The sequence below is a fragment of the Centruroides sculpturatus genome, unplaced genomic scaffold (genome assembly GCF_000671375.1).
Source record: "Centruroides sculpturatus isolate CEXI.00-Female unplaced genomic scaffold, Cexi_2.0 scaffold1203, whole genome shotgun sequence".
Classification (NCBI taxonomy): Eukaryota; Metazoa; Arthropoda; class Arachnida; order Scorpiones; family Buthidae; genus Centruroides; species Centruroides sculpturatus.
The window spans coordinates 87,920-111,125 of record NW_019385350.1 but is presented as its reverse complement, the minus strand read 5'-3'; the positions used below and the strand labels follow the sequence as shown (position 1 = coordinate 111,125).

Here is a 23,206-nt window from a genome sequence, read left to right as displayed (position 1 = left end):
GTGGAGGAAAAAAGTTACTCTATAATCAAGTCTAGAAAATGGATTTCCATTTTGAAAAACTAAATATAATTTTGTAAGATTTAACTTAATAAACAAACTTTTTATTACTTAAAAGGATGTTTTTTGCTTTATAAGTAATTTATTAGAAACAATTTTTTTTTATATTTGATTTTATTTTAATTTAATAATATATATTTTTATATATTCCTTGTATCTGAGTAATCTTTTTGTTTATATATACGTATCCAAAAAATGCTTAAAAATATTGAATTAATCATACATTTGATATATTTGATATTTGTATAAAGAAGACTTCCTAGAATATTAAATTATTTTGAAAAACACCGATTGAAAAGAGTATCTAAAAATGAGAAAATATAAATTTTTTGGCATACTTACGCCAAAAAAACTTAATTTTCTAAAAAATTTAATGCATAATAAAATTTTAAAATATAAATAAATTTTTATAAGCGATATTAAACTTTTAATAAGTCATAATTGTACAGTTTCATATAAAGTAACAAGATCTTTTTATGTGATCTTGTTACCCTCCTGTCTATCTTTCTATATATATATATAGGTTAAAGGAATTGTTATCAAAGGTGTGCGTTAATATAGCACGTAGTACCTGTTATAAGTTCCGAAATTTCATCTTAAGGCTGCAGGCTATTTTTTTATATATTTTTTCTTTGTTAGGTAGCTCCCCACTAGTGCTATTAAACCGAGAAAGTAACTGGACTTTGGTGTCTACACTCCACTTGCTGCTGAATGAAAGTGCAAAGATTAGAGTTTCAGTTGGCTGTCAAAAGAGAACAGCTGGTAGACTAAGGTACCATACGATCGATTTCTATTCTTGACCACTAGAGTTTTCTTTTAAATTGTCAAGAAAACAATTGTTTTCTTTAAATTTTTAAAACAACTGTAACAAATTTCATGATCTACATTGTAATTCGTTTGATTCGAATTTAAATTGTTGAGGTTAACAATATATTTTACTACTTCTATGTGTATTTTTTTAAATGTAATTTAACGTTTTGATGATAATTTGCATACATTACGTAACACGCAATGAACATTTAAACGTCACGAATAACGTGATACATTTAATGTTATGTTATAAAATTAATTACATTTTCTTTAATTCGAATGTTATGAAATTAATTTTTAATTTTATTTTTTGTATAGAATAACGTTTGTTTACCTTAAATTGTGTTTCGAAAAACAAGAGTCTTATTTATATTTTAATTACGTTTATTCTCTTTTGGAGAATTTTGTAGGAAAAAAAACATTTTTAAATTTAAAACATATAAAAAAAATAATAATAATGATAAAGAAAACTTTGTCTTATTCTTAAATATTTATATAGAGCATAAAAAAAGAGATATCTATCCAGTGTAATAACCTTTTAAATGAAGCATGTCTACGTAGAATCTCTGTATTTACTGCCATTTACAGTACATATCATACATCTTGTAATGTTTTAGCTTGTGAGTTACTATACTTTACAGCTCCCAGGCTGAATCAAAATGGATGTGAGAAGTTTGACTTGTCAAGGGAATGCATTTTCCCCACAAATTTCATTGATTTGGTAATATAAGCATAAAAAATATTTGAATCCCTTGATAAAGACATCACCATCTTGTATAAATATGAAAATAAACTTTAGAATGCAGCACAAGAGCAGTAAAGTTTAAATTATTGAATAAGATCCTTTCCAAATGCACTTTTTTTTTATTTACTTGATTCTAAAAGAAACATATATTTACCTTTAAGAGATTGTAGCCTATTGTAGAATCTCTATAATAAAATATATGTAAAATGTCTTCTTTTTATTTAAAAAAAATTAAAATTTGAATTAGTAAATGGTATTATAAAGTTATAATTATAATTAAACAAATACAGAATTTTCATGTTGATATAAAGTTATTAAAATATAGTATAATGTTATTGTTATCATTTATATTCATTTAGAGGAAAGCATTATAATGACGAGTTGTTTAATGATAAAACTTAATTAATTCACCATTTAAAAAAGAAAATATTCATTAGAATTCAAACAAACTTTCTAAATAAATACGAAAAAAAATCATTTATTAAGCAAACAATACCTAATTAAAGGATAGTTATTTTCTTTTAGTCAAAAGTAGACATTTTTTTTCTACTAATATATAAAAATTTAATGTGAAGAAATGCTAACGCGATGTTTATATAACTGATTTTTTTTCCTCTTAATTATGAGGCACGAATATTAGAAAAAATCCAGTCCTGTTTTACCACATTTTTATTTAAATATATACCTTAATAAGTCTCCTATTTTTATAGCCTGTTTCTTACGCGTAACATTTATTTACATCATGATATCGAAGGATGTCTTCAGAATACCAAGGAATATTTGCTTCCCGAAAATTCTTACCTTACTTGACCCGTGTGTAAACCCCATTCCGATTTTCACTCTTCGACTCTGAATTGCTTACATTACCCAGTTGTCACACACCAAACAAGTGTCGTTGCTTCTACCATCCTCATACAACTTGTATAAACTAGCGGATATTTTCTTTTATTTTTCTTATACGTCACCTATTATTGTATATATATCCACTACCATTAAAAGTATAAGCGATACATCGATTAAGTTTTTGTTAAAATCTAAAAAATCGAAGTGTCTTGTCTTTGAAATTCATATTTCCCTAGAGGATAATGTTTTAGAATCATTCACATTTTTGTCAGTTTAATGAACTTTACGCTTTCTTCATCGTCTCTAAAAGTTGTTCTGTTCCTCCGGGCAATAGGATAAAAGAAAATTCTTCAGTAAAGTAATGACTGGTGTAATGCACATCTATAAAATTGTGTTGAATTTCTCTCTATTTTACTACCACAAAAGTTTCTATGGCTTTTAACTACCTCCTTTCTATGAATTGCATTTATTCAGCTAATAAACATCTTATGCGTAAATAGAGAATACTTTACGCTAATATCTTCCTTTCAATAGCTGGCAATTCTTGTAAATTTCACAGCTGGACTTTCGAGAATTTCATCCGTGTCTTTATTTTAATTTAATTTATATTAAAATTCATTTAAAAAATGATCTATCACTCACTTAATCATATTTAAATATAGTTTACATTCATCGCTTCATTAATTTACAATATATTTAAGATAAATTGCCAATTCTGTAAATTTAACAGGAAACGTAGACGAAAAAAATATGTAAAACTTTAATTATATATTAATTTCGAGTTAAAATTTAAGGTTTTAATTATTTTCTTGTCATCGGTTTGCGACTTATCTATTCTAGTAGTATAATTACACTGATTGCTTCTCGCCATATTTAATCGAGCGTTGAGAAAAGCAGTATCCCTGGAGAGAAAAGCTGTCACTAAAGGTTCATCGAAAGGTGAAAGAGTTGACTTCATAATTGTTAGCGAACGTCGACATCCATTTGATACGAACAACCAGGAATTACCATTGGGAAGTGCAAGATTTGAAGTTAAGTGATGACGGGATGGTTCTGTCCTTTCGTGTGAATTGATCACTCACACGGGATGTAGAGAAACAGAAACGAGTAATGTCCTCTGCGAGAGAAAGTGTCTCCTAATGGGAACCTTTCACTCAATCACCCTTGACACTTTAACGCGACAACGACCTGTTTGCATTGCCAACTTCCATACCTATGACTTGCATAAGCGTTAATATAGACGACACTAAAACGAATATTAAAAAGGTATAAGCATTAAATTCTTTTCATTTAATCACTTTTATTAAGAATTTTTTACAAAAATCTTCCAAATACGCGCGTGTTTTTACATCTTATACGCGTTTTAAACAACGTTACTGAAATTACATTTTATTTCTATTTTCAGTAAAATTAATTTAAAATGTTTAAAAAGAAACTGAGTAAATAACAATTAATATTTTAAACTATTTATATATATTTTTTTAATATTATAAAATTGTAAATATTTGAACAAAACCACTTGGTTTATTGACTTAGTCATTCTATGTCACGTCTTTATTTATTTATACAAATAAACACAACCTCATTATATATTCGTTCCGCATTTGTGCCATTTCTCGGAACTTTATTATTGTCATCTATTAATTTTATAATATATTATTATAATAAATATTTTGATAACTTAAAAAATTTGAAAATAAATCTCACAATGAATGTAGAACTTTTGTTACTTTACACTTTTATAAATATGTAAATCCTTTAATAATAACCTATGAACTCAAATCATAATTTTTGGCATCGTTTAATTTTGATAAATACGAATTTTAAATATTTATAAAAATTAAACGAAATTAAGTTCAAAGGTCAATAAAACTCGGCTCGTGTTTTAACGAATAGAAGCGTTGCTGACCTTTGAACTCTGCGGGTATTTGTTACGAATTTTAAAGCTCGTGAAGTATAATGGACTTATTCAGAAATATTTAATTTATTTTTTGATGATTGTAATTTATAAAAATAACATTTTTAAAATTCGAAATTGAATTTTGTTTTTACATTTAAAAATTCATTTCCAATTTTCTCATTACTTTGTCTTAAGAAAATGTTTAATTGACAATTCATTAGCATTCTTTAAAGATAATAAAATTAACGTTAGATCTAATCCTTCACTTTAATCGAATATTTCGAATATTTCTATACTTTTAATAAAACTAAACTCCAACTGACAGTTTATTTTTATTATAATATTTAAGTATTTCTACATTATTTTGTAATTTATATCCATTTAAAAATCGATAATTTTTAATAATTTCTTCAGAATTACCGATATACGTCTTTATATACTAAATACAAATAGTTTAATTCCAAGAAATAGTGAATAAAGTCGTGTGCCTCAAAAAGTAGATCGCGAACCCCATTATTACTTAATGACGGTTTTCAACGCGATAAGAGAAGTACATCAATTGAAAAGGTTGGCAAGTACTTTTATCTAAGCGAGAAAAATTTTATTCGCAATTTCTTTGATATAAATTTCGCATTTTTTTCCCTTACTTTTTTAATAAAATTTACAAAATTTAAAAATAAAATTGTTTTTAATTAAAAAGTTTCATAGTGAAAAAGAATTTACTACATGCTAAAAGTTCTGAAACATTTTTATTAAATCCGTCTAAAATTTTCTAAAATGACTTATGACATATTGAATTGTAATTTTATTATCTTTAATTTATCAAAATATCAAAATTTAATTATTTAATTTCTAATAAAGATTCATTCTAGTAACATAGTTATTAACAGTTCTTGATGTTAAATGATACCTCTCAAATCAATATTAAATACGATATCTTATATACAACATCTTAATTTAAGTATATTCTTATAAATTCAGTGTCACTTTATAAATATATCTCACTTCAATATTAAATAATATTTCATATATGATATCTCGTTTCGTTTTTAAATGATAAATCGTATATGATACCTCATACAACATTAAATGATACCTCACTATAACATTAACTGATACCTCATGCATGATATTTCATTTCGCTATAAAACGATACCTCGAATATTTTTTCTTAATTTTATATTAGTATTTTAAAAATGAATACTGTACTTTCTTCTAAAATTAAACACTCGATGTAACGTTTTTAAAAAGTATCGATTAGTGGAGAAAGAAAAGTTTAAAAAATTGATAGTTATTTTATTTTTTCGCACAAAATTACTTTACAATAAGTCAAAGTTTTAAGTTTTCTAAGAGGGAAATGTTTTCGGAAAACATAAAATTATAATCAGTTAACAGCACGTGTAACATAATTGAGAAATAAAGTTGGGGTATTAAATTTTCTACGTTATGTCTTCATCACTAGTTATCTAGAGAATGATGAATGTGTGCACAAATAATTCAGTTGTTACCTCTGTAGACTTGTCTATTAAATTTTGACGATGTTTCTTGTCACATAAATTCAATTTCTTTACAGCAATAAAGAGTTATAAAAGCTTACCTTATAATCTTCTATTATGCTTTTCGGATAATAATTATGGAGATAAAATATATAAAATATTTTAACAAAGCCACTAGATGAAACTCCTTCCTTTAAAGAAGTTTCAAAAATAAAAATGGAAAAAAATATATATATATTCTATACTTTTCAACAGAAAATGCAATTACTAGTAAATGTTGAAAACTTTCTTCCAGCTTTTACGTATAAAGTGAATAATATAATTTTATTATATGCTAAATATTTTTATAAAATTTCTATATATATTTTTTTTATTATTTATAACAAGGAACATTAATAATTTAAATATTTTTTAGACGAAATATATAATAAACTTTTCTAGAAATGCTTGACTTTTTAAAGTTAAAATGATGTTTTTTTTCCTTCTTAAATTTCTTTTATAATTATATTTTCAAAAATGATGGCAGAAAAAACGATTTATGTACTCCAAAATACTGAAAATGTAAACAGGAATTTAAATGAAAATGTTTTTTTTTATTTTATTTATTATTTTAAATACTTTAAATTTAAAATTGGCAGAAACGCCCTTGTAAAGTTAATGAAGTTGAGCAGATGGTAAGAGGAATTCCTCAATCTGAGGTATATTAAATTGCCTCAATCAAGACGTTGAAGTAAGGAGAATCGAACTTGCTTCTACACTTTTGTCAATAGAAATAAAAATCTCTCAGCGGAGTGATCAAAGTTAAAACTAAAGAGAGATTTGATATTCATTTAATAGTTGCAAATTTTCTTAAGAGTATCGTCGATGGTAATACTTTTTAATAAAAGAAAGATAATGCGCAAAATGAAGGTTACAATTAATGAGATGTAATTTATGCTTTTGTTAAAGAAAAATATGTAAGATTGTAAAATATAAAAGAATTATTAATTCGAGTACTGCCTACTTAACATTTCGCAAAGTTGTTCAATTAGCTACTACTAGATGAGGCATCCATTCCCTCAGGGATTCGACTGGAGACCATACTTTACAAAGGGGAAGAACGTCAACAAAAATAAAAGCCTGTGATAATTAGACTGGGGTAGACAAAAGTCTAAGAATCGACGGCATCAAAGTATATATTTTCTTATTTTTAACGCTTGTTAAACTTTAGTTTTACAATTTTTATAAGTTTATTAATATCCTAATAATTAAAAATGTAGTTAAGAAAGAGAAACTGTAAAAAAGAATTATGTAATATATTAATTGACTTATGCTGAATATCAATTTGACTTATTAAAATTTAACATTTGAAATTATTTTTTTTTCTCTTAAAGTAATCAATCATCTGACAGATTAAATGAATATAAAAGAGTCAGAATGATATTAAATATTATAGAAAATTGTGTGCAGATTTAAAAGTGATTTGCTACTGCGTATACTAGTTACTTTTAATGTATGTATTATTCAGATGTGTAAAAAGAAACGACTTTAAAAGGGAAAAAAATAGGAAGAAATTGTATTCACAACACTTGATATACCTCTCAGTTGGAAGAATTAATGGCGTCATAATTCATTGTTTCTTACTTCTTGATAGTTTCTTCTTTGTATATAGGGCCTTTTCATTAAACTTATATGATTTTTTCATTAAGTTAAGAGTATAATAAAAAGTAGAAATTATATAATTTGAATTAATTTTCTATTTTCATTATGATTAATTTAAATAAGAAGCAAGTAAGTCCGATAATGGGTTTGTAAAAGCAAAGAAAAGAAAATGTTGAAGAGTAAAATAAATGATGTTGATTTATATAACAGAATCATTTTATAAATTAAACATTATAGAAACTGAAATATAGTTTTTGCATGCAAAATTGAATAGTTTAAACAAGAAAAATGTATGACATTCCTCTTACCAAAGGTATATTAATATATTTTTTATTGTAGAAACGTATTACGAAAATATATTTTATTATAAAAATGCAAAAACCTCAGAGAGAGAATTTCCTAGTAATATATTTTATATTTTAGAAATTGAAAAATAAAAACTTTAATTTATCAAAATATCAAAATTTAATTATTTAATTTCTAATAAAGATTCATTCTAGTAACATAGTTATTAACAGTTCTTGATGTTAAATGATACCTCTCAAATCAATATTAAATACGATATCTTATATACAACATCTTAATTTAAGTATATTCTTATAAATTCAGTGTCACTTTATAAATATATCTCACTTCAATATTAAATAATATTTCATATATGATATCTCGTTTCGTTTTTAAATGATAAATCGTATATGATACCTCATACAACATTAAATGATACCTCACTATAACATTAACTGATACCTCATGCATGATATTTCATTTCGCTATAAAACGATACCTCGAATATTTTTTCTTAATTTTATATTAGTATTTTAAAAATGAATACTGTACTTTCTTCTAAAATTAAACACTCGATGTAACGTTTTTAAAAAGTATCGATTAGTGGAGAAAGAAAAGTTTAAAAAATTGATAGTTATTTTATTTTTTCTCACAAAATTACTTTACAAATAAGTCAAAGTTTTAAGTTTTCTAAGAGGGAAATGTTTTCGGAAAACATAAAATTATAATCAGTTAACAGCACGTGTAACATAATTGAGAAATAAAGTTGGGGTATTAAATTTTCTACGTTATGTCTTCATCACTAGTTATCTAGAGAATGATGAATGTGTGCACAAATAATTCAGTTGTTACCTCTGTAGACTTGTCTATTAAATTTTGACGATGTTTCTTGTCACATAAATTCAATTTCTTTACAGCAATAAAGAGTTATAAAAGCTTACCTTATAATCTTCTATTATGCTTTTCGGATAATAATTATGGAGATAAAATATATAAAATATTTTAACAAAGCCACTAGATGAAACTCCTTCCTTTAAAGAAGTTTCAAAAATAAAAATGGAAAAAAATATATATATATTCTATACTTTTCAACAGAAAATGCAATTACTAGTAAATGTTGAAAACTTTCTTCCAGCTTTTACGTATAAAGTGAATAATATAATTTTATTATATGCTAAATATTTTTATAAAATTTCTATATATATTTTTTTATTATTTATAACAAGGAACATTAATAATTTAAATATTTTTTAGACGAAATATATAATAAACTTTTCTAGAAATGCTTGACTTTTTAAAGTTAAAATGATGTTTTTTTTCCTTCTTAAATTTCTTTTATAATTATATTTTCAAAAATGATGGCAGAAAAAACGATTTATGTACTCCAAAATACTGAAAATGTAAACAGGAATTTAAATGAAAATGTTTTTTTTTATTTTATTTATTATTTTAAATACTTTAAATTTAAAATTGGCAGAAACGCCCTTGTAAAGTTAATGAAGTTGAGCAGATGGTAAGAGGAATTCCTCAATCTGAGGTATATTAAATTGCCTCAATCAAGACGTTGAAGTAAGGAGAATCGAACTTGCTTCTACACTTTTGTCAATAGAAATAAAAATCTCTCAGCGGAGTGATCAAAGTTAAAACTAAAGAGAGATTTGATATTCATTTAATAGTTGCAAATTTTCTTAAGAGTATCGTCGATGGTAATACTTTTTAATAAAAGAAAGATAATGCGCAAAATGAAGGTTACAATTAATGAGATGTAATTTATGCTTTTGTTAAAGAAAAATATGTAAGATTGTAAAATATAAAAGAATTATTAATTCGAGTACTGCCTACTTAACATTTCGCAAAGTTGTTCAATTAGCTACTACTAGATGAGGCATCCATTCCCTCAGGGATTCGACTGGAGACCATACTTTACAAAGGGGAAGAACGTCAACAAAAATAAAAGCCTGTGATAATTAGACTGGGGTAGACAAAAGTCTAAGAATCGACGGCATCAAAGTATATATTTTCTTATTTTTAACGCTTGTTAAACTTTAGTTTTACAATTTTTATAAGTTTATTAATATCCTAATAATTAAAAATGTAGTTAAGAAAGAGAAACTGTAAAAAAGAATTATGTAATATATTAATTGACTTATGCTGAATATCAATTTGACTTATTAAAATTTAACATTTGAAATTATTTTTTTTTCTCTTAAAGTAATCAATCATCTGACAGATTAAATGAATATAAAAGAGTCAGAATGATATTAAATATTATAGAAAATTGTGTGCAGATTTAAAAGTGATTTGCTACTGCGTATACTAGTTACTTTTAATGTATGTATTATTCAGATGTGTAAAAAGAAACGACTTTAAAAGGGAAAAAAATAGGAAGAAATTGTATTCACAACACTTGATATACCTCTCAGTTGGAAGAATTAATGGCGTCATAATTCATTGTTTCTTACTTCTTGATAGTTTCTTCTTTGTATATAGGGCCTTTTCATTAAACTTATATGATTTTTTCATTAAGTTAAGAGTATAATAAAAAGTAGAAATTATATAATTTGAATTAATTTTCTATTTTCATTATGATTAATTTAAATAAGAAGCAAGTAAGTCCGATAATGGGTTTGTAAAAGCAAAGAAAAGAAAATGTTGAAGAGTAAAATAAATGATGTTGATTTATATAACAGAATCATTTTATAAATTAAACATTATAGAAACTGAAATATAGTTTTTGCATGCAAAATTGAATAGTTTAAACAAGAAAAATGTATGACATTCCTCTTACCAAAGGTATATTAATATATTTTTTATTGTAGAAACGTATTACGAAAATATATTTTATTATAAAAATGCAAAAACCTCAGAGAGAGAATTTCCTAGTAATATATTTTATATTTTAGAAATTGAAAAATAAAAATAAGAAAAAGTGTATTTTGTAAACCTCAGTAGAGGAATATACTTTTGAAAGGTAAAAGGAGAGGGATAAAATATTTCAGTTTCTCGAAAATTAAGTAGGGTTTGAGTAAAGTTGGGAAAACTTTGCTCGAATGCAAAATTGTTGGTTGATATTATATTTGGTTGATGTGCCAAGTTAGAATTTTAGAAGGAGAAATGCGAGATTCTCTGAGTTCATATTACACAGGCGATGGTTCGATATTGACAGCTCTTCAAAGAAAGGAATCTTTGGTTTCTTTACCTTCAAAGAAAATGCATATTTGTCCTATTGAAGAGGAAAAATACCCAAGTCGCAGGATATCATTTAATTCTTCTTTACTTAAATTACTGTTTTAAATACTCTAAAAAAGGACTCATTTAGAGGTTTTGCAATACTCTTATACATGTTTTGGTACTGCTTTTCTTTTAGAGATTCATATAAAAATAGCTTTTCTATATAATAATTTTAACTTCAAAATATGATTGTTTAAAAATTGCACTAAGAGAAAATTGGTACAAAAGAAAATGGTGATTTTTGGATGATTTCTTTCTACTCATTTATTTAGGCACATTTCGCGATTTCCCCGGTTTGCGGTATAGAATTATCTGATTTTAAGGATAAGATGAGCCAATTACGGAGTCTGAGTGGTATTTGGGTCAATCGCTGCACAGTGATCTGTGGTCACACCCATACAATGTCGATAGGGATACATTCCATAGTTAGCGTCACGTTTCCTTATTTAGCTGATTGGTTAGTGGTATGGTGGGAATTACTCCACAAAATGAAANGATAAGAAAAAAAATCCTTTTTTAAAGCTAATTATGTGAAGTTATATGTATTTTGACATAATCTCCTTTAATTTACAGTTGTAAATTTTTGCTATGGTCAATTCCAGGTGTTATCAGAAAGCAACAGAACATCTTTACGACAAATATCGATCGCGAGGAGACATCGCGACAAGTTTCATGACAACTTGAAATATCTCGGTATCAAAGAAGCGATTAGTTTTAGTTTGGGCGTTTGAATCCTCTTTGATGCGATGTGACGAGAGCTTATACTAAGAGAACCTCTCCAATCCTTTGATTTATGCAAACACATTGAAGATAAAACCGTAAGTAATGAGTTTGAATAGAGGGGTTACATACACACGCATATATATACATTTCTTAGGTAAATTCCTTTTATTTTATACGTTTAATTAAACAGTAAATAATCCGAGTTAAAAATTTCATAAATTTTAAAAGTTTTCGAGGATGAAATATTTTTTTTCCTATTGTTTTGACAGTTTAAAAATTATGTCTGGTGTCCTTATACTCTCCGTTATCAATGGTTTCCAATGAATAAGCGTATTGGAAAAGTGAGTCATGGTGACATTCTCTGGCTTTTAGCATTCAGTTGAGTTAGATGTACGAAATTCGATCCATTTTAGTGCGATAGCAGATTAGTTTTCAAAGAAAATAGATATCTATCGACATCGATCGTTTCAGACACCTATTTTGTGCAGATCATAAAATGGTCAAATGATAGCATTCTATTGGCTAGATGAACTACTATTCAGCTTATATCATTCACAAAACGGCATAAATTTACTGGAAGTAGAGATAGATGACTATATATATATTTTTTTTCAATAAAAATGGAATAAAGTCCGGTTTCTGCCTTCGTAGTAAGCGATAAGGTTGATCTCAATGGAATGTGAATAGAAGCTTTCATTCTGTTATTGAAAGGCTGACTTCACTCTACTTTTATACAAAGGGCGTGATTTTTCACTTGACACTATAAATACAAAGTTGCACATTCTATTATTTTCTCTCTTTTTTTCATTTTTATTTATTTATTTTTTGATTATTTTAAATTCTACCTTATTTTTACCAATAGTTTCTGTCAACGTTTTTTTGAATGGAATTTCTGCATTGTGTTATTGTTAAAATTAACAAAAGCAACGTTTTCTCAGCGTAAGAAACTATTTAAAAAATATAGAATTAATTTCCAACATTAAATATAGAAAATATTGGATTAAGTAACACTAATAAAAATTAAGTGGCAAGAAAGATTGATTGTTAATTAATGAAAACCCTAAGAAGTATTCTATAATTTCGAGCTGTAATCATTTTTAATATACAAATAAATTTACACTTAAACTCGGAATTAGTATTTGGCAACGTTTCAAATCCCTAAGGTATAAATTTGATATATCCTGTACGTTTCCACTTTGGAAACATAACGTTATGACATAACGTTAACAAACAAAAATAAAAATCAATATAAAGTAAATTAAAGAATTTATTGCTTTAATAATTAAACCAGTCTATATTAAGCAAATTACATTCCTTCGGGTCAGACAGAGTGAAGTTTAAATGTTACGACTTGCCACACGCTACTGACTGTTATTTGTCGGGATATAAAATATTCCATGTACTCATTGGTTAATGTACGTGGATGGAAAGCACAATCTTAGGATACCAAAACCTCGTATTCATTTAGAATTCCAAGAGCGAATCCAATATCTAGAGATGGTAACAATCAGTATATAATATATTCCGGAGTTGTAAAGGTTAATACCCATTACTTAATTAACAAAATCAAATGATATATTAGCGATGGTTTTAAACTTTTAACGAGTCGAACAATTGGGGGTACCTTGGCAATTACATCAGACATTTAGCAACAAAACTTAAGACATTAGCAGTTGCTTTCCAATGAATTATGGATGCATAGCAGAACGAGATTCGGAATTTCCTATTAAAGTTTCAAAGAAAGAAGTTGGTGTGATAAAGTAATTTCTTCTAAAAAATTGTCGTATGACCCCGTACAATGATCCTCAATTAATCTAATAACGGTACTTTCTTGTATGCGGAACAAATTGATATCTGTCTGTACTGTTATCACGTAATATACCTCAGTAATGGCATAGATTTTCACTCGTTCTTTATGAGATATTCATTATTGACTTATATCTTAATGGCTTGCTAGAGAGATAATAGTTTTCGCCATTACCTATATTATCGATTAACTTGACTTTTTCTTTCTTTTTTTCTAATATCAAAATTGGAAATATTCGAAGAGTTTGCTTCGAATAATTCCGAAAGAATTCACAGTCGATTGAATCAAAAATTATTCTAGTTTTGTAAAATTCATGGATGAATGAAGAGTCATTATGTTCTTTCTTTGCAGTTGATGACCCGTGAAGTTTTTACCTTTTATCCAATTTTATTCATAAAATATTACTTTTAAATATTAAAGAAAATTGTTTTCAATTATTTTTCACTCGGAAATATTGATACGAAAAGTATTTTTTGAATGCCCGCAAATCCTCTCAGCCGTCTTTATTGTTCTTTTATATTGTTCTTGACTTTGTATGGATACGATTTTAAAAGATTAAAATATTCGTTAATTTTTTAAAAAATTGAACTGTAATTTATTGATCACAGGATGTAATTATACTGATATGCCCATAACTAAGAACACATTACATGATATCTTTGGTATACGCAAACTAATGAATATACAATAAAAATAGAACTCTATTCCGTAGAACTGTTGAGGAATTGAACATTTACACAACATAATCGCGCTCTTGTTATTATATATAGCAAATAATATGTAAATTATAAACATGTACATACCTGAAACTAAGAAAAAAGGTAAAATAATACATTATAATGTATTCTAAATTCCGTTTATCACAGAAAATAATCGAATTGTCTTCGTCACAAACACCAATGATTACACCTCGCTGTTAAACAGAAAAGGTGCACATATAAAAATAATGGTCCTATTTACTGTATGTACACGGATATTACTACTTAATTAGTACATAGCATAGATGTTTATTAGGTATCCCGTGAAGGACCAGATAGCACCAATAATCAATCATTTCTAGGAACTTCTTTGATGATTCTGTCACTCGTCACTCGAACGATTGGTATATTTATATATATTAATTTAATAGCGAAAATTTGCTAGAATAACTGCTGTTTCGTCCATTTAGCGATTGTTTATCTTCTTGCTGTTTTAGACGATCTTTAACGATTTTTAGATGACGTTGGACGTATTCTTCGTGTGGAGCTATACTCACTGCTTTCTTCAGACACGATTCGGCTTCTAATAAAAGTCCACGTTCCACGTACACCACACATAAATTATGTAACGCTTGAATATTGGAAGGTTCCAACGATAAAATATCTTCGTAACACTATAAAAAAAAACAAAGGGGAAAAAATATACACGATAACAAATGAATAACAACGACAGACACTAAAATCCTCCCGAGTTTCGCGCATTGAATGTCAATAAAATTAAACGTTAACGTTAATAAAATATTAAATTGAGATTAGTTTATTATTTAAATTATTCGAATATTGTGATTAATAAACTAAGAATGAATATTTAATAAAGTTGATTGTTATCACCTGTTTAGCAGCGTCCAAATTGCGAACATGATTAATGTATATGTCTCCCAAGAGTATAAGACCTTTTACATGATCGGGATGATTCTAAATTAAATATAGAAAATGCTGTTTTAAATAAAATTTAATTATCTTTCTTAAACTAAACAACTCATTAGGATGTAGTAAAACTTTTCTAATTATCTTACAATACTACGGTTTCTATCTTAATTCGATATAGTAAACATCTTGATCATAAATTTGTATCCATATCGACCGATTAACTCTCGAAGGAAGTGCAGTAATCAAAATAAAGACAGTCTGCACAATAAATCGATAAATGGGACAGACTCGCACAGTTATTCTCGTTTATTTTGAATGATTGGAGCGCATCTAAAAAAACCAAATTCTCAATTTAACTATTGAACAATTATAATGATCATAGAGAATCTAAAAAAACAACATAATTATCCATTTCTTGTAGTCAGATCAATCATTTCTCTAAACAATGTTTATATCTGTTTTTGAATTTCTTTAATTCTCATCTCTCTTTCTCCATAAAGAAAAAGGAGGAGAACTTCAAAAAAATTCCTTAGCTTTAAAAAAGAATATTTAACTTGAGAAATAGTTTAGAATATAAACTTTATTTCTAAAAAAAATCACACGGAATATCGAATTTTTGTATGAGAGAAAAAATTTTTTTAAATAAAAATATAATAAATCTTCCGCATCACTTAATTGTAATTTTTCCAATTTTAACGATTATATTTAATGTCAATTCAATAATATTTTCCCATTTTTTTCAATTTAAACAATCAGAAATTGCAGGGAAATAATATTTTAATCTCTCGTTAATAATTGTATTTATTAATGAAGATAAATAATATTATTTTATCATTAAGAATGACAAATTCTGCATAAAAATAATTATTTTCTGGATATTAAACTCTCAAACCTTCCCCTTTCTGTATATATATATTTATTTATTCCCCCTCTGTTACATTTTTCATGATCTACACATTTCCTAATTATATATTAAATTATAATTAGGATCATTTCTTTATTAATATTCAGTTGTGAGTAAAAAATGAGGAAAAAAGACAATCATCTGTAGAGATGTAGGTCATTGTTTTGTTTGTAGCAACATCATTTTCATTCTCATTACTGTCAAATATATTTTTTTAAGATGTGGACCTGTTTAATGATACAATAATCCAATTATTTTTATTATTTTTCTTTTTTCTTTTTTTATAAATCAATAGAAACTGTATATGATCATTAGCAAATAATTTGACACGTTCCTTTATCCCTCAATTAATAAAGGAGTAAAATAGAATTTTTTAATTCAATTGCATAAATATTTTTATAATTTAAGAATTGTAAATTGTAATAATTTTGTAAATAGAAAGCTGCTAAATAAAATTGATTCTCAACCTTTTCTTTTATCTCTCAAATGAATATTAATTAGGAATGTTCTTGTAGAACTCGGGAGCTACTGGTTGAAAAATAAGCATTTCAGCTTAAATTATCCTAATAATTATTGTAATTATTCGAATAGATTAATAAATAATGAATCCGGATAATAAATGAATAAGTCACCGTTCAGTGGAATAAATAAAATATATATATGTATATTAGATCTGACATCACACCCTTTCTCTTATCTTTCTTCCCAACCTTTTCTTTTATCTGACAAATGAGTATTAGACAGAATGATACTTAAGCGTTCGCGATCTACCGGTTGGAAAACATTAATTTAAATTCATAAAAATAAATTAAAAATAATCAATAAATGAGAGATTTTCGAAAATAACTAATTAGTTTGTAATTAAAAATAATTTTAATCTATAAATCGAATAAAATGTTACACAAATATTCGATTTTTTGTTTAATTTACTCCTTCAAAACATTTTTTTTTTCTTGCTTATTTTTACACATTTAAACTTTCAGGAAAATCAATTTTAATAATAAAACTTTCAAATTCCCAAATGAGAAAATCATTTCGTAAAATTTACTATAGAGAATTTCTTTTAAAAATTGATATAAATTTATGGATATATTCCGTGAGTGCAGGGATATATTTAAAGAATAAAAAACTCCACCCAAAGTACTGTTTAATGTATTTTTGTTGGTTGTACTGTACACGAAAACGAAACGTTATTTTCTTATTCATTAACAAATAATTTATTAAGTTTACTCACTTTTAACAATTGCTTTAGAACAGGCACAGCTTCGAAAGGACGGTGAGCATCGGAAAGAAGTAACGCCAAGTTAAAAAGGGCACTTCTAAAATCGTCACGTAACTAAAAAAGAAGACAAAAAGATTATTAAGATTTTCGTGTATTTACATGGTTTAAACTTGCAAAATCATCCAGACCTCAATAGCTTTACGAAAACACTTCTCGGCTTCACTGACATCACGATTGTCCATGGCTAACATCCCTAGATTGAAATACACCCTTTCACTAGCTTTTCCCTTCTGTAGTAATACGTTCAACCTTAAATAAATATACTAAATTAAATTATTTTAACAATTATAATTAAATTTTTAATTAAAATAAATAACAATAACTGGATTTAAACAAAAAATTACCTTTCGTGAGCGACTTTCCTTAATTGGGGACTTCCAGTTTCTTGTATTAATATGGCGGAATTCATTAAAGCTTGCTATAAAAAGTTCTAAAAATTATCCAAATTGTTCGTTAATTATATTTCAAGTCATTAAATAATCGAGTTATTTATATACCTCGTGTCCTGGATCTAATTTCAGGGCTTTATCGAAATACTGTAAAGCTTCGCTGGAACGTCCTTGTTCCAACAGAACAACCCCTAACTATATTATAAAATTTAATTAATAAGAAATAATTGAGAAAAAAATTTCTTAAAAAAAAATTGATTAAAACTTACGTTATAATATAAATCAGGATTATTGCTGTCAAATTTTAAGGCTTTCTTGTATACTTCTCTGGCTTCTTCGGTTCTATAAAAGACTGAAGTCACTTTCAGATGACGCAAACAATTTAATAGTATTAAAGAATATTATAATTAAGTGGTTGATATAATAAAATTAGATTTATACAATAGATAAACCGTTTTTAATCCGTTGGAGTTAATTTCCAACATGACAAAATGGCAACAAACCTGTTTAATCTTACAAGAATATCCCCTCTGTTGATGTAAGCTTGGATATAATCTGCCCTCATACTAATAGCTTGTTTGTATAGCTGTAAGAAGGAATAGCACAATTGTTAATATAAGTGATTCTAAAATTGTATTTACGACTCTATTAGAATAATAATTTATATAGGGTAAGTGGTTGCTTTATAGAAATCGTGTCGACGATAAAGTAAATCTCTTAACAGCCGTTTAAATTACTTAATTACCGTTCATTACCCTTTCAAATCTTTAACTAACTAATCAGTTTTACACCAAGAATATTTATGAAATGAGAAAATTAAGCCGAATATTTGTTAGAAAATATAATTTATAAGCTATTTTAATTGTTTATTAACCCATTCTGCCGCAAATTTATAATCATTGATTATATACCACATAATTACTCGTTTTAGTTTTTATCATTAATTACGAGATAAGCATTATAAAATCAAAAGGGATAGTCTTACACTTCCGTTCGTTTAATGATTAACAATCGCCTCTGGAAAGACAATGTTGCCTGTATACTCCTAAGTTATATACAACAAATATATAGCATATCAAATTTCCAACTGCAAACTGAAAGGGGGGAACTTAACTACAACATTAATGGGTCTTTTCAGAATAATGCACGACCGTAATAATACATTTACTGAAGCTTGAATTTCTCTTCCCTAAAAGCATCTTTCTCAAATCAATTTTACTCAATAACGTCATCGTATCATCTCCTCCACTAATATAACTCCTACTTAACTTTAACTACGAATTTAATTCTCTAGATCTACTTTAAATGAATTTTAAAAAAAGCTTATTGTGTTTTTGTTACTTCCTCTATACAAATTTTAAATAATCCTATAATTATTTTAACTTAAATAAAAGTTTTAAGCATTATAACAGAAACTCTGCCCTTTTAAACATCTTAAAACTTATAAATTCACTTTTGTTTTACTTATTTTATTTTATAAAATACACTTTTAATGAGGTAAAACATTATTTTTGGGATGCCAGAACGAACAGAGGAAGAGTTTCTGTTATAACGAAGCGGTTGTGAATGTTATAACAGAAACTCTACCCATTTAAACATCTTGAAAGTTATTTAAAGTTTATAAATTTTTAAGTAACTATCCATAATTAGTTTAAGTTAAATAAGAGCATTGCCATTACACCGCTCAGAATCGTCTCGTTATAACGAGGCGCTATTCATTTAAACATATTAAAACTTATAAAAACAGACTTTTTTAATTCGTATTTTATTTATAAAATAAAACATTTAATGATATAAAACATTATTTTTGAGATTCTAGAACGAAAAGGGGGAAGAGTTTCTGTTATAACGTTCACAATCACCTAGTAATAACGAGGCTGTTGCGAAAGTTATAACAGAAACTTTACACGTTTAAGCGTCTTAAAACTTTTAAAAATACAGCTTTTATTTATAAAATACAATTTTAATGAGATAAAACATTACTTTTGAGATGGCAAAGCGAAAAGGGGGAGAGTTTGGTCGATGGTTGTTCCAATTATTTAACGTTTATCCGAGTGAAAAGAACAAAGAATTCTCACCGAATCGGCTTCTTCTAGTCTGGTATCATTCCTAGATATCAAATTTCCTAGATTTAGAAAAACGTTCAGATGACTCGGAGCCACACGGGCTTGGTACTGTTCACCTGGACGAGGTCGAGGAAGCAAGTTTTTTGCCTTGAAAAAAACGTTAAATAAATTCGGTTAACAGAGGCTTTCTTAATGTCCTGCATTAATTTACTTACTGTTAACTTGTAAAGTACAGTTTTTATTGCTGAAAATTTCACGCTGAAGAAAATACAAGTCGAAAATCGATAATGGTTGTAAGGGAGATAAGTAATATACAGTATATATATAAAGTTGTTTGCAAATTCTTTATTTTTGTGTTAGATTTGGTTTGGAAATTCATGTTTAAATCATATGTGGAAAGTATAAATCCCCTCGGCGTCCGAATGCAGAAAATTACTTCCACTCGTTGTCAGCGATAGAACCAGTTAAGGAAATTACGCGTTTCGTAATTACTCTCCCTCCTGGCACTAATTTGAACAAGATGAAAATCCCTAACGAACTTTACATTGTCTTAATGCGGACACGAAACGTTTCAAGATGATGAATTTGGAAATTGTATTAATGGAGACGGATTGCAATCTTCGGTTAAAGACGTGATGTCACCTGAGGGAGAGAGAGCCACTTTCGACAAAAGATATGTCCTGATGAATATTTTAATCGTTGTGACTATCAATAGACATTAATTTAATAGATTTATTGGTCGACTTAACCCAACTTCTAAAGAATTTACAACACTAATTTACTTTAAAAAACTTACTCAAAATGTCGTTTTTTAAGCTAACTTACGAATTAATCTGCTTTATTTGTCCTTTTTTAACTGTTTAAATGGAAATTAAACTGAGAAATTGCAACCGGATTTTTTCAGTAAATTAATATGTTAGGCACTTAATCTTCTAACAGTAAAGAAACCTTTTTATATGATTAAATCACTCCGAAAAAACCTTTTTAGACATTCAAACTAAGCTTATTTTGAGTAAATTATTAAATTTCCCAATAAATTGGTGAATATTTTTACACCTACAGAAACGAAGTAATAAACAAATGGGGAATTTTTAGAAGTTATTTTTATTTCCTCATAAAATATTTAAATTTTATTTGATTTTAACTTTGATCCTTTCCTGATTATCTTCTCTATCATTTTTCAAATTATTTTATCGCCTTCATAGAAAAGCAATCATTGACAGAGCAATTTTATTTCTCCTAACTTCGCTTAAGATTGCGGAACAACTATTTTATGAGGCTCAATTCGGGAACATAAGTAGCTTTCTACTTCATTAAATACTTTTTTAATCCTATAGATTGCCATTAACACCAACGTCTTCCAATTTAATTAATACTGTTTTAACTAATCTCCTTATACTAATATACCGTATAAATCCCGACTTAATTTTATTCTCGACACTTCATTTACTATCGAAACGTTGAAATTAGTTGTGGACAATCACAATCAGCGTATACTAAAGCTCCGGTTCAATCCTTAACGTCTGAAAACTTTTGTTTTAATTTATTACTTCCTTGTTAGTCTATTGTATGATTATGGGTTAGACAAGATATTACTTTTAATCTTGAAGGAGGGTAGAGGAAGCTTTAGTAACATCTGCTCCCTTTCCGTGTGAAAGTACTGTACAACCAATATGAAAAGCAAAGTAAAAAGTAAAAGGGTCTGAAGGATAAAAATGGATATAAAAAGTAACAAAAGATACGATAAATAAAAATGTAAAGTCGTTCAAAAATCAACGGAAATAGTGAAAACGGAAAAGTAAAAGAATACGTTAGCTTTCCATTTTTATATGTTTTACATTATGTATGACTTCTAAACTGTATAAAAATGTCGAGCGGTGGAAAAAATAATAATAATAATTTATACAAAATTTACATNAAAAATGAATTTTTTAGAATTTAACGTGTGTTCAATGGCATTATTTAACACATAAGCAACAAGAAAAATGAACTTTTTAGAATTTAACGTGTGTTCAAGGGCATTATTTAACACATAAGCAACAAGAAAAATGAACTTTTTAGAATTTAAAGTGTGTTCAAGGGCATTATTTAACACATAAGCAACAAGAAAAATGAATTTTTTTTTAGAATTTAGCACAGATTCTACACTATTAAACACATAAATAACAATACTAATTTGTTATATTTTTTAAAATTATCATTGAACTTTCTAAAATAAAATAAAATAAAATAAATAAAAAACAAAGTTTAGACGTAAGTTAAGCGCATAAAATTTATTTGAAAGCTTAATTAGAATTATTGCAGAACAAAATGGCAATTACCATTATTTAAATTAAAAAATAAAAGCGCAGTCTAAACCTTCGAAAAAAATCATTAATTACAATTACAAATGATTATTTTAAGATAATAATAACGTGATATCGTGATCGTTAGATTCTAAAAAGTCACAATATTCTATCCATTAAGCAAATACATATCGACTGACTTTTTTTTTTAGAAAAAAAAATAATAATAATTAAATTTTTAATTATTTACGCAGAAGTTGGTTTTCTTATTAATTAAAAGAAAAAAAGTATTGTAAAATTCGAAAAAATTCCATTTATTTCTAACGTATTCTGCGCTGTTTTCGACTCAAAAAATAGAAAAAATATGCTGACGGAACAAATTTGTGGTACAGATGGCGAAATCGTAATAGAATATCAAATTTGTAAGCAAGGCTTTGACGTGTTAGAGTCGAAGTCTTCTTATTGATACGCAGCTCACCTGTCCACTTCCATTGAGAGCATTGGATGTAGCACAAGAAAGCTGACAGAAAAAAGACGGAAGACAAAGTTTCCGCTCGACCCACAACACCGGTCACCTGAAAATATTCAAATAGTTTTCTTAAAAAATAACATTTTTATCTGCAAATACACCAAAATGTATGGGCGTATCCTGTACAATTTTATGTGCAACGTGCTTACGGGTGACATTCGACACTCGTAATTTAAGAGCAATAAAGTAATTGTATCGTTGATGATAATGCTTATATTTTTAATTATTTTCTCGAAAACTTTGAAAGTATATAAAGTCATTTCAATAAAAACAATTATTCTAAACACAAAGACTCGCCGTAAATATGAATATTATGAAATTTTATGATGTATTATTTGACCCAGAATAAGGTATAATTACAGAATAAGCGAGGTTTTCCGCTAGATAATGTAACAATTCATCATTACTGTTTAATTTGACTATGTTTAACTTGATATATGTTTCAACCAGTAAATACTTAATGAAGTAAAGTTTTACTGTAGTTTTAAATATTAAATTTAAAGTTAGGAGAAAGTATTTTAAATATTTTAAATACATTCTTTCAAATTTTAAAGAATAAGTCTGCTAAGTATCCATTTAGAAATT

At 26.8% G+C, this 23,206-nt stretch overlaps 1 protein-coding gene across 1 annotated transcript in view; it reads right to left on the bottom strand.

The window, feature by feature from the left end:
* Nucleotides 1-14,006: 14,006 nt before the first annotated feature.
* The window catches only part of LOC111637968 (transmembrane and TPR repeat-containing protein CG4050-like), a 30,231-nt gene continuing 21,031 nt past the window's right edge, over nt 14,007-23,206 (bottom strand). Inside the window, exons 6-15 of the mRNA XM_023383579.1 lie at nt 22,416-22,667; nt 19,820-19,969; nt 18,245-18,327; nt 18,011-18,083; nt 17,850-17,936; nt 17,697-17,770; nt 17,481-17,601; nt 17,305-17,406; nt 15,128-15,211; nt 14,007-14,910 (exon numbers count right to left, since the gene is read on the bottom strand). Of these exons, the coding sequence (XP_023239347.1) occupies nt 14,656-14,910; nt 15,128-15,211; nt 17,305-17,406; nt 17,481-17,601; nt 17,697-17,770; nt 17,850-17,936; nt 18,011-18,083; nt 18,245-18,327; nt 19,820-19,969; nt 22,416-22,667 (1,281 nt within the window). The 3' untranslated portion in view covers nt 14,007-14,655. The remainder of the gene's footprint in view (nt 14,911-15,127; nt 15,212-17,304; nt 17,407-17,480; nt 17,602-17,696; nt 17,771-17,849; nt 17,937-18,010; nt 18,084-18,244; nt 18,328-19,819; nt 19,970-22,415; nt 22,668-23,206) is intronic.